Genomic DNA, 14671 nt, shown 5'->3' on the forward strand with positions numbered 1-14671 from the left:
AAGACTACCATGAATCATCATTACTACACCTGACCAATCTCTAACTAAACTGTCATGCAATCACCATAGATCTAGATCCACTTGATGACTATCTCCTACTGTGTTGCCTAGCTACATCATGATATATAAATCTCTACAAGACATAGTACAAGACATGATTCTGACAGTATTCTAAGTATGCCACAATGTCAGTTTTGATTGGGTGGCAACCCAAACTAATGCTGACCATAGACATTAACAATGAAACCATGAGAACAGGCATGTAGCTGTAAAACTATGGATCATGATCACAGAAATCTGAGACTGAACTCATGGCCAGCTGATCCTGGCAGCTAAAGGGCCACAACTCTGCAGTGAAGAAGTTTCCCACACAGTAGGTTTGTCCTGGCCTCAGCTTCTACATAACTACAAGAGCAATTTGATACCCCAAACAATAACACTGAGACATGAAAACCATAATCTGTGTTCAAGACTTGACAAAATATTATCATGTTATCTTCATATGTGTATGTGATAACAAAACATAAAGAAACATATAAATAGACTTTATGGTGATGCAGCCAATTTTGTTGGTGAGAAATACAAATTAATTATTTTGGTTTGATAAAATGTTTTAGTCATTTCATGACGAAGGAATTTATGAGAAATATGCTCGCAGGTCTGTAAGAGAGATGATGTTTTGTCCTGCTCCAAGTCTTGAACACAAACTTTGCTGAATGAACCATTACTAACAATAAAACCCTCAATCATCTTCAAGTCTCTCGTGTCGAAGTCTCCATCACAGTTTGGGTGCATGATACACAGGTTAAAAACCTTGTCAACCAAAATATTGATGAATATTGAAGCATTAGGCTGCTAAATAATAATGAAAACTGAACATTACGTACACATACATCAACGTAAACGACACAACTTGAACATTTGGAAGTTGTGCGTGAATCAGTACACTAGACACGAGCAGCTCTAGGATGTACCTTCACTTCCACAGATTCAGGAATGGTTTCCACAGAGCGGGCCACTGCAACTCCAGGTCGTCGGAGCGTGAAGGAAGATCGGTCGTGGAACACCACTGCCGTGTCCGACATTCTCCCGGGTGTTCGAATCGGCGAGTCTTCGCTACTTCCTTCGTGGTCGCTCACCTCATACCGTCCGCGTCGAGCTGACATGAACCGACGGATATTGGTTGAGCTCTTGGTTTTGGTACGTTTGATTTTGAAGGTTTTTCTGCTTTTGGCATCTTGTCTTTGTAGGCGATGAGTTCCTGGGTCCGATTCCAGACCTGCCAGAGCAGCCACAAGGTCTGGGTCAGCGAGACGACCACCAGCTGAAACATAGATACATACAATCAGATGAAAATTTACTTCGTCAACTACTGGGGTGAATGGAAATGTCTTGCAGGGTGCTTGATGCTGCTTAATACAGTTTGGGTACTTAATGCTGTAGAATACAGTTTGGGTGTTTAATGCCGTGGAATACAGTCTGGGTGCTTAATGCTGTGGAATACAGCTTGGGTGCTTAATGCCGTGTAATACAGTTTGGGTGCTTAATGCTGTGGAATACAGTTTGGGTGCTTAATGCTGTGGAATACAGTTTGGGTGCTTAATGCTGTGGAATACAGTTTGGGTGCTTAATGCCGTGGAATACAGTTTGGGTGCTTAATGCTGTGTAATACAGTTTGGGTACTTAATGCTGCATAATACAGTTTGGGTGCTTAATGTTGTGTAATACAGTTTGGGTGCTAATGTTGTGTAATACAGTTTGGGTGCTTAATGAGGCTTAATACAGTTTGGGTGCTTAATGCTGCTTCATACAGTTTGGGTGCTTAATGCTGCTTCATACAGTTTGGGTGCTTAATGCTGCATAATACAGTTTGGGTGCTTAATGCTGTGTAATACAGTTTTGGTGCTTAATTCTGTGTAATACAGTTTGGGTATCGTTTTGAACTGTACACGGTAGAAGATCCCACATGATGTCACATGTGATATCAACATTATAAGTCAGGTCATGTTCTAAACTGCAATATAGTATGTACATTTACACTGTTTGAGGCATATAGGAGAATAATTATTCATACTGGGTATGGTTTTACACCACTTTTAGCAATATTCCAGCAATATCACAGCGGGGGACACCAGAAATAAGCTTCACACATTGTACCCATGTGGGGAATTGAACCCGGGACTAAAGGGAAACAAATTTTTGAATGACTCAAACAACTACGGTAGCTTCATGATGTGTCACTTCCACTGGTCAAGTTATTCAAATCACCTTTACTAAAGCATTGCTACAAAGAAGTACAATCTCTGAGCACCGACCTGCTCCATTGGCAGTGTCCAGTTCCTCATTCTCAAACACCACTCTGGCAGGGTCATCAAGACTCGTCTGTTTAGGACAGGTGCCCTCTCAGACAGATGGTTGCTTGGCGCTGAAGCCGGGGTGAGGTTGGCGTTGGAGGCTCTGAGAACATGGCAAATAATCTTTGCAAACCAATGACCACTTGTTTAGAGGCAAACACAATTCCCTAAACAACACGTAACAGATGCTTGATTGGCATTTTAGAAGATGATATTTGATGAACATAAAGATTTTTTCTGGGTTACATCTTCTTTTTATTCTCGAGTACAACGTTTCAGGGCTTGTTCTGGCCCCATCATGAGGTAAACTACATGCAAGTCACACCCATCATGATGGGGCCAGAACAAGCCCTGAAACGTTGTACTCGAGAATAAAAAGAAGATGTAACCCAGAAAAAATCTCTATGTTCAACACGTAACAGGATTTGGTAGGAAGCTAAAGAGGGTGAATTGGTTGAGTGAGATTAACCAATCTGGTCCAGGAACACAAGTCATTTAATGCCTGAACAACAATCCATCACACAATCAGTCAGGTCACACACAACACTCAAATGAATTGTTTCCATCTGCAAACATGGGTTACTTGGGACTGTGCTTCCAAGGCACCTGGGAGCCATTCAATACTTCAGAGTAGGATAAAAACCTTATTCCTCTTATTATGTTACCCTAAAGGATAAATTGTGAAAATGTTCACTTCCTCAGAGAGATTCTTCTGACAAGTGCTCCCTCTCTGCAGTGACTCTTCCAGCTCATGCTGTGACAGAGTTTCCATTTATTTCATATTTATTCACACATTGTAATACATACAATGGAGATATTTTCTCGAGTATGATGACAAGAACAGATGTGATTTTTTGTTTGCATGAATTGTATATCAGACAGACAACTTGCCATCAGAATTAATATTAAGCATGTTTTCTTCAGAGCACAATCAGATCTCATCCAAATGTAATGAAAATATATAGCATGCTTTTTAAGAGTCCAATCTACCCGGGATTGAACATTGCAAATATTCACTGTTTTTTATTGATTCGTTTTTTGCAACAACTTCCCTATTGTGCCATTATAGACATCCTATATCCTACGTTTTGGCCATCACACTAGAAGTGTGACAACCTGTATGACACTACTTCCTATGGTCTGATGACTAAATGTTCATAAATGTCTGGCACTCCAAGTTGGAAAAGAGCCTGGTATTTTGAGCTTACATTTGTGTTTGTTCACCAATTCGTTGTTCTCACTTCACAATGTATTGAAGTCCAAAAAAAATCATAACATTTCAATGTTTGGGCCGTGGATATTTTATCAGACATCAAATTTTCGAACTGCTTCCTAAGATGAAGGGACCATCATGTGACGTACCAGGTGACGTATCATCAACTGTGCTCTTCCTTGTGAACTTCTCCAGGATACGAGTGCCATCCTTGGTAGAGATGCGTTTACTGGACTTCCTCCGTGCAACAGTTGGGCTGTCAGTGCCATCACTTGACACCACAGTGGTCTGTCTTGGCGGGGCGGCGCTGGATGTCGTGCTGGACTGGGAAAAGATGGTACCTGCGGAAGAAAGTCAAAACGGAACGTTGATATCCCAGCCAAATAGCTATGTTCATTAATAGTTTTACACAGCACTCAGCAACATTTCATCAACATGAATGTTGATATCCTGACCAAATACTTTATTTGTTGTTTAACAACACACACTGCAACATTCACTCTACATGAAGACATACTGTAAATAAGTTGACTAATATTTGGTTGCTATGGTAATGACACAACTTATTAGGTTGAGGTACTGATAATGAAAATAACTGACTAGGTGAATATTAACGCCGCATTTCAAACAGACATAGGATGTCAAAATTATGAGTGTTACAAGTAGACTAGTATCATTTATTATATTACGACTAATGGGTCATGCTGAAGAAGAACAAAGTTTTGTTTCCTATTCGTCACAGCTTAAGTTAAGGTATACTCATTTTTATTTATTTATTTATTTTGTCTCATTCGAAGTCATTTCCCAAATGAATGTATGGCTATTTGAAATAAACACGCGAAGAAGTAGTTGCAGCGTTGTTATTCACAATTTCAAACTGAGTCGCATGCCGTGTTTGCCGCTATGTTTGTTCAAGAGGTAACAGGGGCGGAAAACTCTAAATCAAAGTGAACAAATGTGGTACTTCCTGTATTTTGTGCTGCGCATTTATCAACAGAAGTCAACTTAACTATCTGTCACACATACCATCGATGCATTGATAGTTTTTCGTTTCTACTTTCGATTAATTGCTATCGGACACTCAACAGTCACAATCAATCGATAGTTTGATGCATCATTACAGCCCTAATTTCATTTATGGACATTGTTATTGTTTGGGCTGTTAGCTTGTTTCTGGAAGATACTGACAAAGTGCATATAATCACACCCTGATTTGGATAAATCCAACTTCTGGAGCACGTTTTACACTGACAAAGTCATAGAATCAAAGGGGCGTTGGGGTAGCCTAGTGGTTAAAGCGTTGTCTCGTCACGCCGAAGACCCAGGTTCAAATCCCCACAAGGGTACAATGTGTGAAGCCCATTTCTTGTGTTCCCCGCCGTGATGTTGCTGGAATATTGCTAAAAGCAGCGTAAAACCAAACTCAGTCAGTCAGTCATAGAATCAAAGCTACAGCTACCTCTGCTGGCTCTTTTGCCGACACCGGCCAGGTTAGGTTTGGGGTGCCCGAGGATCTCGGCAGTGATCTCAGTGATGCTGGTCCGTGGACGATGGTCCGGATGGGTGTGAGAGTAGTCCGAGTGATCTGTTGCAAAAGTTGCAGTTCTTGATCGGTAACCTGCTGCATAACATGGCTCTTGATTCAAGTGTTTTGGTGAGTTAATAAGGATAATTAGTAGAATATGTGTACGTTGACTCAAGTCATGAGTCTTGAATGTGAGTGGCTAAACACAGACACTGTAACAATACTACACATTTACCAGAGAATGTTTGTTCTCTTCAGTGTCACCTGATGTTTGTAGTGCTCATCCTTGTTTCATTTTTGTTTTTCTATAACCCTCCCCAAAAGAAAAATCTATGTAAATTATCAATAGTGACAATATCTTTGGGGCGTTGGGGTAGCCTAGTGGTTAAAGCGTTGGTTCATCACGCCGAAGACCCAGGTTCAAATCCCCACATGGGTACAATGTGTGAAGCCCATTTCTGATGTCCCCCGCCGTGATGTTGCTGGAATATTGCTAAAAGCGGCGTAAAACCAAAACTCAGTCAGTCAGACAATATCTTTTTCAAACAATGTCTGTTGGCAATGGTAAGCAGCACGCATTTCACTAATGTTAAACAAACTGAGAAACATATTCTGTTAGCAGTACAGCTTAGTGTGTCAAATAACCCATTGCCCGACACCCGAGTCCAGTGGTTTTTTCTGTCGGGCAAGCAAATATGTATATCACACTGTACCGGTGTCCAGTTGATATTCCAATGTTAATTATGTTGTTTATTTAAAAAATCAACAAGAAAACGGCCGGTATAGTGGAAAAATTATCAGGGCAAGTGATTTTACATGTGCCACTGTACCGGAGTACACTAGCAATTTTAAAGTTATTTCCACCCCTGGTGCTATACGTGAGTCTCACCCCCAGTGCTGTTGGGCAGGTCATCACGGAGAGCCTTCAGGTCCGTAGCCAGGTGTAGCAGGATGGTCCCCACAGACTTGGGGTGGGTGAAGCTGTACCCCATCAGCTTGTCCTTCACTATCTGCTGCAGGTAGTACTGCTGGGCCGAATCACATACTGTATATCATTGTCACCTGGGCCGTGTCACAGTTTACCTTCATCATCTGTCAACATGGGGTATACATAGTGTATCATCTGTCAACACAGGGTATATAGAGCGTATCATCTGTCAACACAGGGTATATACAGTATATCATCTGTCAACACAGGGTATACACAGTATATCATCTGTCAACACAGGGTATATAATGTATATCATCTGTCAACACAGGGTATATACTATATATCATCTGTCAACACAGGGTATATACAGTATATCATCTGTCAACACAGGGTATACACAGTATATCATCTGTCAACACAGGGCATATACTGTATATCATCTGTCAACACGGGGTATATACAGTATATCATCAGTCAACTATATCATCTGTCAACATGGGGTATATACAGTATATCATCTGTCAACACAGGGTATATACAGTATATCATCTGTCAACACAGGGTATATACAGTATATCATCTGTCAACACAGGGTATACACAGTATATCATCTGTCAACACAGGGTATATACAGGATATCATCTGTCAACACTGGGTATATACAGTATATCATCTGTCAACACAGGGTATATACAGTATATCATCTGTCAACACAGGGTATATAGAGCGTATCATCTGTCAACACAGGGTATATACAGTATATCATCTGTCAACACAGGGTATACACAGTATATCATCTGTCAACACAGGGTATATACTGTATATCATCTGTCAACACGGTATATACAGGATATCATCTGTCAACACAGGGTATACACAGTATATCATCTGTCAACACAGGGTATACACAGTATATCATCTGTCAACACACGGTATACACAGTATATCATCTGTCAACACAGGGTATATACAGTGTATCATCTGTCAACACAGGGTATACACAGTATTTCATCTGTCAACACAGGGAATATACAGTATATCATCTGTCAACACAGGGTATATACAGGATATCATCAGTCAACACGGTATATACAGGATATCATCTGTCAACACAGGGTGTATACAGTATATCATCTTTCAATGCAGGGTATACACAGTATATCATCTGTCAACACAGGGTATATACAGTATATCCTCTGTCAACACAGGGTATATACTGTATATCATCTGTCAACATATGCCATACAGTATACCATCTGCCAACTTGTGTTGGGAATTGGTTTAAATCTCATAATTGATGATTAGTTCGTCACAACCGATCAATCATCGAAAATAATTGGTTAGCGTCATTTATCTACCTGACTGTGTTTGTTAATGCACATAAAATCTAGAAAAAACATGTAGTTCTTTGGGGTTTTTTTTGAAAATTGTACAAAATGCATTTGAAATTTCGCATCTTGAAAGGATGACTAGTATGTTAGGAACATAAATTTCCTGTAGTCTTTAAGATAAATTCAATCATGACTTGGAACGAGCTTGCAGTGCTTGTGTTATGTAACAGACAAAACCAACCTTGTGAACAATATTGTTAATGCAAACAAGTGTTCCAGAATTGTTTGCGTTCGATTATAAGAAAACCCGCGATCGATTGCTTGGTCGTTTAGTCATTGCGACCAATCATCGATTATTTCAATTAATCGGACCACCACTACTGCCAACACAGTCTAATGACATTGTATCATCTGTCAGCACAGGATATGAACATATTATAATCTGGCTAAATACAGTGATTGACTCTACGAGGCTCTGAAGCTCTGAAGCCTGGTGGAGACTTACCCTGAACTGTATGAAGGTCTGTAGCAACAGGAACAACTACAGCATGTGGTGGAGACTTACCCTGAACTGTATGAAGGTCTGTAGCACCAGGAACAACTACAGCATGTGGTGGAGACTTACCCTGAACTGTATGAAGGTCTGTAGCAACAGGAACAACTACAGCATGTGGTGGAGACTTACCCTGAACTGTATGAAGGTCTGCAGCAACAGGTCTGCAGTGGTGGTAGCAACAGGAACAACTACAGCATGTGGTGGAGACTTACCCTGAACTGTATGAAGGTCTGTAGCACCAGGAACAACTACAGCATGTGGTGGAGACTTACCCTGAACTGTATGAAGGTCTGTAGCAACAGGAACAACGATGGTCTGTGGGTGACGAGGAAATCTAGGAACTTCCACAGTGGCAGGCTCACTGAAACAAAACTTACAATCAACACTATATACCTAACTCAAGACTAGTTACATTAAGTAATACGGAGCACCAGCTCTAAAGGTGCAAAAATTATGAGAATGGTAAATAAATAATGTGACCAATGCTTTGAATCCATACAGCCAGCTATACACTTGAATAATTATCACCATCAAAACTGTATTTTTGTGAAATTTGATTGTTGCAATCCGTCAGATCTTCAGAGAGTTAAATTCCCAACCAACAACTATTAACACTCACAACAGTTTATGCTCAGATACCATTTTGCAAAACAGTTTGTTTCATGAAAAGTCTGGTTTGTTATGAAATAATTCAGGTTTGTGGAGGCTCCGTCCCTTCAACCCTCTCCTCCACCAAATACCACACATCCTTCCACCAGTCTAAGTAAACTTATGCTCAGTATTATTCGTTACACTGCTATACTGAGTCTAACAAACCCTAGTAGAAGATCGCGTCAGCTAACCTTTTGAATTGACCAATCAGAACGGAGCTTACCAAATCGCGAAAAGTTAACATTCGCATATACCGTTTGAACTTTTCCTCAATGATTCCGAATGCTGTTTTCCGCATGATTGCTTCCGAGTGTTACACATGGAGGATGCATTATTCACAACAGCAACAAGCACTGAACATAGCGTTTTTGTCAATATTCCAGGATGTCACCTTGCGGAATTATAAGCTAATAGTAACCATGTAATCAGAAACCCTTATGCATATATACTGCAAGTCAAATATCTGTGTTTTATACGGATTTTCATTTGCTGAGAGATCAGCTGTCAGCTTACAGGGAAGAGAAAACCGTCCAAAAAGTCCGCTCGTAGCCGCCTTTGGTTATTTGATTGACAGTCATAGGTCGCTCAAAGGTTAATTGACGCGACCTTCTACTAGGCTTTGTTAGACTCAGTATAGCAGTGTAACGAGATAATACTGATCCTCCCACCTACCTTTCCCCTTGGACGCCAGCATCTGGATACACTTGGACACTCTGTGCCACTCTGATGCCAGCTGCTTATCGAAACAGATGAGGAGAATCTCTAGGCCTGAAACATCAATTGAAGATATCCCATCACATTAACTAATTACAACTGGTGGTTAATGGATACACAACTAGTTTGTTTTGCCACCATATTTGTCTACTAGTTATAGGAAGCATTCAAGGATGAAAGACGACAACTTAATGAATCAGCAAGACTATTCGAGAATATATGTGTTCATGCCATCAGATGTACAGTGTATGTGATCCATTAATGATATTACACTACTGCTGTTATATGCTCTAGTGGAAATATATTCCACTATCTCTAATTATCAAACATACAATGCTCAAACTTTTCTCTACCTGTTTGCAGCCCTGCATAAAATGTTTCACTAATCTTTCAGTAGTTCTATGCACCTACTTAGGGTACCTGCTGCATTATTCACTTTCATAGGACATCTGCTGCATTACTTGCTTTCGTAGGGCACCTGCTGCATTACTCACTTTCATAGGGCACATGCTGCTTAACTCACTTTCATAGGACACCATCTGCATTACTCACTTTCATAGGGCACATGCTGCTTTTACTCACTTTCATAGGGCACCTGCTGCATTACTCACTTTCATATGGCACCTGCTGCATTACTCACTTTCATAGGGAACTTGCTGCATTACCTACTTTCATACAGCACCTGCTGCATTACTCAACTTATTAGGGCACCTGCTGCATTACTCACTTTCATAAGGCACCTGCCACATTACTCACTTTTCATAGGGCACCCTGCTGCATTACTCACTTCTCATAGGGCACTTGCTGCATTATCCACTTTCATACAGCACCTTCTGCATTACTCAACTTATTTGGGCACCTGCTGCATTACTCACTTTCATACAGCACATGTTGCATTACTCAACTTATTAGGGCGCCTGCTGCATTACTCACTTTCATAAGGCACTTACCACATTACCACTTTCATAGGGCACTTGCTGCATTATCCACTTTCATACAGCACCTTCTGCATTACTCAACTTATTAGGAGCACCTGCTGCATTACTCCACTTTCATACAGCACCTGTTGCATTACTCAACGTATTAGGGCACCTGCTGCATTACTCACTTTCATACAGTACCTGCTCCATTACTCAACTTATTAGGGCACCTGTGGCATTACCCACTTTCATACAGCACCTGCTGCATTACTCTCGTAAATGATCACCCGCAGTCTTTGTTATTCACCTACATGTGGCACTTGCTACATGCCTTATGTTCATAGGGTACCTGCTGTATTACTCACTTAAATTGACACCTCCAATGTTTGTTACTCACTAATACATGTCAACTGCTGCATTACTCACCTGCCACCCACATGATGAAATATTCACCAACATGCCACATATAAGCCACCTGTTGTTACTCACCTACATAAGCCACCTGTTGTTACTCACCTACATAGGCCACCTGTTGTTACTCACCTACATAGGCCACCTGTTGTTACTCACCCACATAGGCCACCTGTTGTTACTCACCTACATAGGCCACCTGTTGTTACTCTCACCTACATAGGCCACCTGTTGTTACTCACCTACATAGGCCACCTGTTGTTACTCACCTACATAGGCCACCTGTTGTTACTCACCCTACATAAGCCACCTGTTGTTACTCACCTACATAAGCCACCTGTTGTTACTCACCTACATAAGCCACCTGTTGTTACTCACCTACATAGGCCACTTGTTGTTACTCACCTACATAGGCCACTTGTTGTTACTCATTGTTACTCACCTACATGCCAAACATAAGCCACCTGTTGTTACTCACCTACATAAGCCACCTGTTGCTGGTGATCACTGACGAGCTTGGCAGTGTTCTTGTCGGTGTTGGAGAGGCTGCTGCACCTGCCGTACTCGTTGATGGTCAACGTGTTCTTCGTATTGTTCTGCGTGGCTGGAGTCTTGGATGACGGACTCAACAGATTGGTGATGAGGGTCAGAATAAACACCACGTCCCTCTCCTCCAACTTTGGAATGTCTGGATTAAGATATATGGATGTGATAAGTTTCTGCTGCTAATACTGACGAAGATTTGTACAAATGTTATAAATACATTATATCACTCTAATATCAGGGTTAGATTCTCATCAGGATCAAATTCTCTTTCTCTTAACCAGAGGTGAAGTATGTCTACAGCCCAAACATTAAGGACTGCATTTCAAGCTGAGTACTTGACTAACAAAGACAAAAGGTCAAATACCCCAATGGAATTTTCCCCAGGGAGTTGAGATGGTTAAAAAGAATGAAGGAAAAGAGATCCATTGATCAAGGGAACACTCCACCGCCTTGAGCATGTACTAGTTGCGTGTGATATACATATCCTATAATCATAATAATAATCAAAACCTTCTGATTAGAAATTATCTTTAAATACATCTCCTAAACAAGGTACAGAGAACAACAGATTGTGATGCTGAACACACAAATTGACTTTGCTGGGGCCTAATGAGAAATAACAGTTTCTCTCCTTGGGGTGCCTTATCAGCAGCCTGACCCACCTCTCCGACCACACCCAACTCGGATACAGAGTGGCAAGATGAAGTTGACCAGCATGTTGAGTGTCTTGTCCGTTGTCTGGAAGGATGACGGCCCACCACAGATCTGCTCCAGGGTCCACTGTTCCTGTACAAGTAGAAACTCAGAGTTGAACAGAAATTCAGAGCTGTTCACATTTGTAAATTGTTGGAAATAAAATAAAATCATAACCAAAACTTGCACTGCATCTCTCCTTTAGAGATATGGGGGTTCAGTAATTTGAAAACAACCTTACAACGTTTCAAGTTATTTGGAATTTTTTTTTCAAAGTTCACATTTGTAAATTTCTGCAAAGAAAACAGTAAAAAAGCAGAATAAAACAACTGCACTGCATTTCTCCATTACACAAAGAAAGTTGAAAACAATCCAACCAATCGTGTTTAAGTTACTGGATGAATGTGACAATCATGTGAACAAAAATGTCTTCGGACGAACACATGGATGGACTGACGGAATTCCTTGGTATAAGTATATACCCCCATCCTTTTTAGCAGGATATTATATGGAAGCGTGGAGGGCTGGCTGCTTGTACTAGTCCCGACTTGTAGCAGTTTCATAGTTCTAGCCCAGTCAGAGACTATTTCACAGTCAGACACAATACACTGAGTCCAGTTTAATGCCAAGCACTAGGCAAGAAAGCAACCAGTGCTGATGTATTCTTTTTGCATTCATCCATGTACCTACATGGATGAAGTTTAAGTTTAACATTTAATTCCATAACATGTTAGACATTCATTCAACAAGTGACTACTTCTCTCCACTTGCTTCATTTGTTGTTTCACGACTCACGCATTCAAATTCATTAAGGCCTGATTGGGTACTCACCTCTGTAAGCCAGTACATCTCATGGTGAGGGGGTCGTACGGGGCCAACTTGAGCAGGGTGTGGGCAATCTCAGCCAGCCTCTGGGGACACAACACAGTAATCTCATTCAGGTAATATACAAATACAAACATTTCATGTAAATAATGTCCAACCCTAATAACATCCCCCTGATGACGGACACCGTCTTAGGCAGTTCCTTTGCAGTAGACAACTATAGGTTATGAATACTTCATCCACAAGCAAACACGTCTCCTTAAAAAACATATTGTCAGATTCCCAATACAAGGTAGCCTGACCCTCTTCTTTTTCTAAAAGTTTTAATTGCCTCTAGAGTTGTCAAACTAGTTGCATTCTGTACTGGATGACATGACACAATGCCTAACACTAGTGCTGTGACAGGAATAATGTTCCATGAATAACTTTGGAATTTTTAGAGAGATAAGAAGCACGAATGCTGAGGATATATATTCTGAAGAGGAATCTTCACACAGAGACCAGCTTGGGGTGCATGGAGACTTACAGGGGTTATTAATAAAAAAGCATGAGTTTCTGAGCATACATTGTGAGTCTTGTGGTCCAGCAGGTCAGGAGTCCTGAAGAGAGGGTCGGCCAGAATCTTCCTCAGTTCCCGCAGTCGGCTCACGCTTGTCGTGTAGAACTCCGCCAGAATGGACAGAATGGAATCACGCGGTTTTCTGAACTCAGTGCGAAGTTCAAGGTCTTCAGGGTCAGGGGTGAAGGCCTTTCTGCGACCTTCTTCCATGTAACGACTGCAGACAAAAATCAACAAATGTCAAAATATTTCTCACAGTATAGTCTGGAATTGGTGAGTACATGTTCACGAAGTGTTGTTCTAATGTGACCTGCAAGGTGATGTCCTCACGTCTTTGTCTCGCAGTAGTTAGAACTAAGCTGATAACAACAATGGACAAATCCTGAACTCATCAGACAAGGGAGGCTGAAAGTTGCATCTGAGAAAACAGATAAACCAGTGTCTGGAGTCACACTACCTGGCATGCGAGTCCTCCCTGTCATCCATCGTGAGGGAGTGTACGCTGTGATTCTGTACGGGCTTGCTGGTGTTGACTGCCTCCACGTAGCGCTGCGGCAGACTCATGTTCCTGCCAAAACACATGGTGACAGTAACACTCTGTACCAATGATCCTGGTTTACGTTACATGGTTATTGCACTAATATCTTCTAAACACATTGTTGTGTATGATTATCTAATGACTAAATACCCAGAACAACTGATGGTATGCTGTTTTCAAGCCCCCTCCCTCTACAGTGACGATCCCAGACCAGTGGGTGTGTACCTGGTGAAGTATTCACAGCAGCTGATGAGAGAACGGAGAGAGGATGCAATGCTGGAGATGAGAGAGATCTCGGCACGGGCAGCGCTGGGGTTGTCTCTCTGTGTTGTCTCCCGCTTCAGATGCTGTAGGTAGCGTGGCACCAACACCTCCAGCACAGTCTGTAAAGAGATTCAGTTAACAACATGCTCAGTTAACTTCTCACCATCTGTTAACATCACATAGTTAACATAACACTGAAGCAACCTGCTCAATCTGTAAACATCCTAATGTCAGTTGACATCACAATGAGTCTACTTATGTGAAAAGCCTTAACTTTAACCAACAGTCCCCTCCTCTCTCCTCATCCTGACACCTGCTCTTCCCTGTCATGAGACCTGTTCTCTATCTTTGTCCTGACACCTGCTCTGTCCCTGTCATGAGACCTGTTCTCTATCTTTGTCCTGACACCTGCTCTGTCCCTGTCATGAGACCTGTTCTCTATCTTTGTCCTGACACCTACTCTGTCCCTGTCATGAGACCTATTCTCTATCTTTGTCCTGACACCTGCTGTCCCTATCATGAGACCTGTTCTCTATCTTTGTCCTGACACCTGCTGTCCCCATCATGAGACCTGTTCTCTATCTTTGTCCTGACACCTGCTGTCCCCATCATGAGACCTGTTCTCTATCTTTGTCCTGAC

General features: G+C 41.5%; 1 protein-coding gene across 1 annotated transcript in view; it reads right to left on the reverse strand.

Annotated features, from left to right (window-relative positions):
* The window catches only part of LOC124257635 (protein unc-80 homolog), a 101814-nt gene that overhangs the window by 10862 nt on the left and 76281 nt on the right, over positions 1 to 14671 (reverse strand). The window contains 15 exon segments of the mRNA XM_046691742.1: positions 975 to 1324; positions 2316 to 2400; positions 2402 to 2457; positions 3717 to 3908; positions 5027 to 5185; positions 5982 to 6120; positions 6155 to 6184; positions 8183 to 8271; positions 9234 to 9329; positions 11085 to 11294; positions 11815 to 11978; positions 12677 to 12756; positions 13236 to 13446; positions 13687 to 13797; positions 13993 to 14150. Coding sequence (XP_046547698.1) covers positions 975 to 1324; positions 2316 to 2400; positions 2402 to 2457; positions 3717 to 3908; positions 5027 to 5185; positions 5982 to 6120; positions 6155 to 6184; positions 8183 to 8271; positions 9234 to 9329; positions 11085 to 11294; positions 11815 to 11978; positions 12677 to 12756; positions 13236 to 13446; positions 13687 to 13797; positions 13993 to 14150 — 2130 coding nt within the window.

This window comes from Haliotis rubra, unplaced genomic scaffold (genome assembly GCF_003918875.1).
Source record: "Haliotis rubra isolate DU_JTF1 unplaced genomic scaffold, ASM391887v1 Scf67, whole genome shotgun sequence".
Classification (NCBI taxonomy): Eukaryota; Metazoa; Mollusca; class Gastropoda; order Lepetellida; family Haliotidae; genus Haliotis; species Haliotis rubra.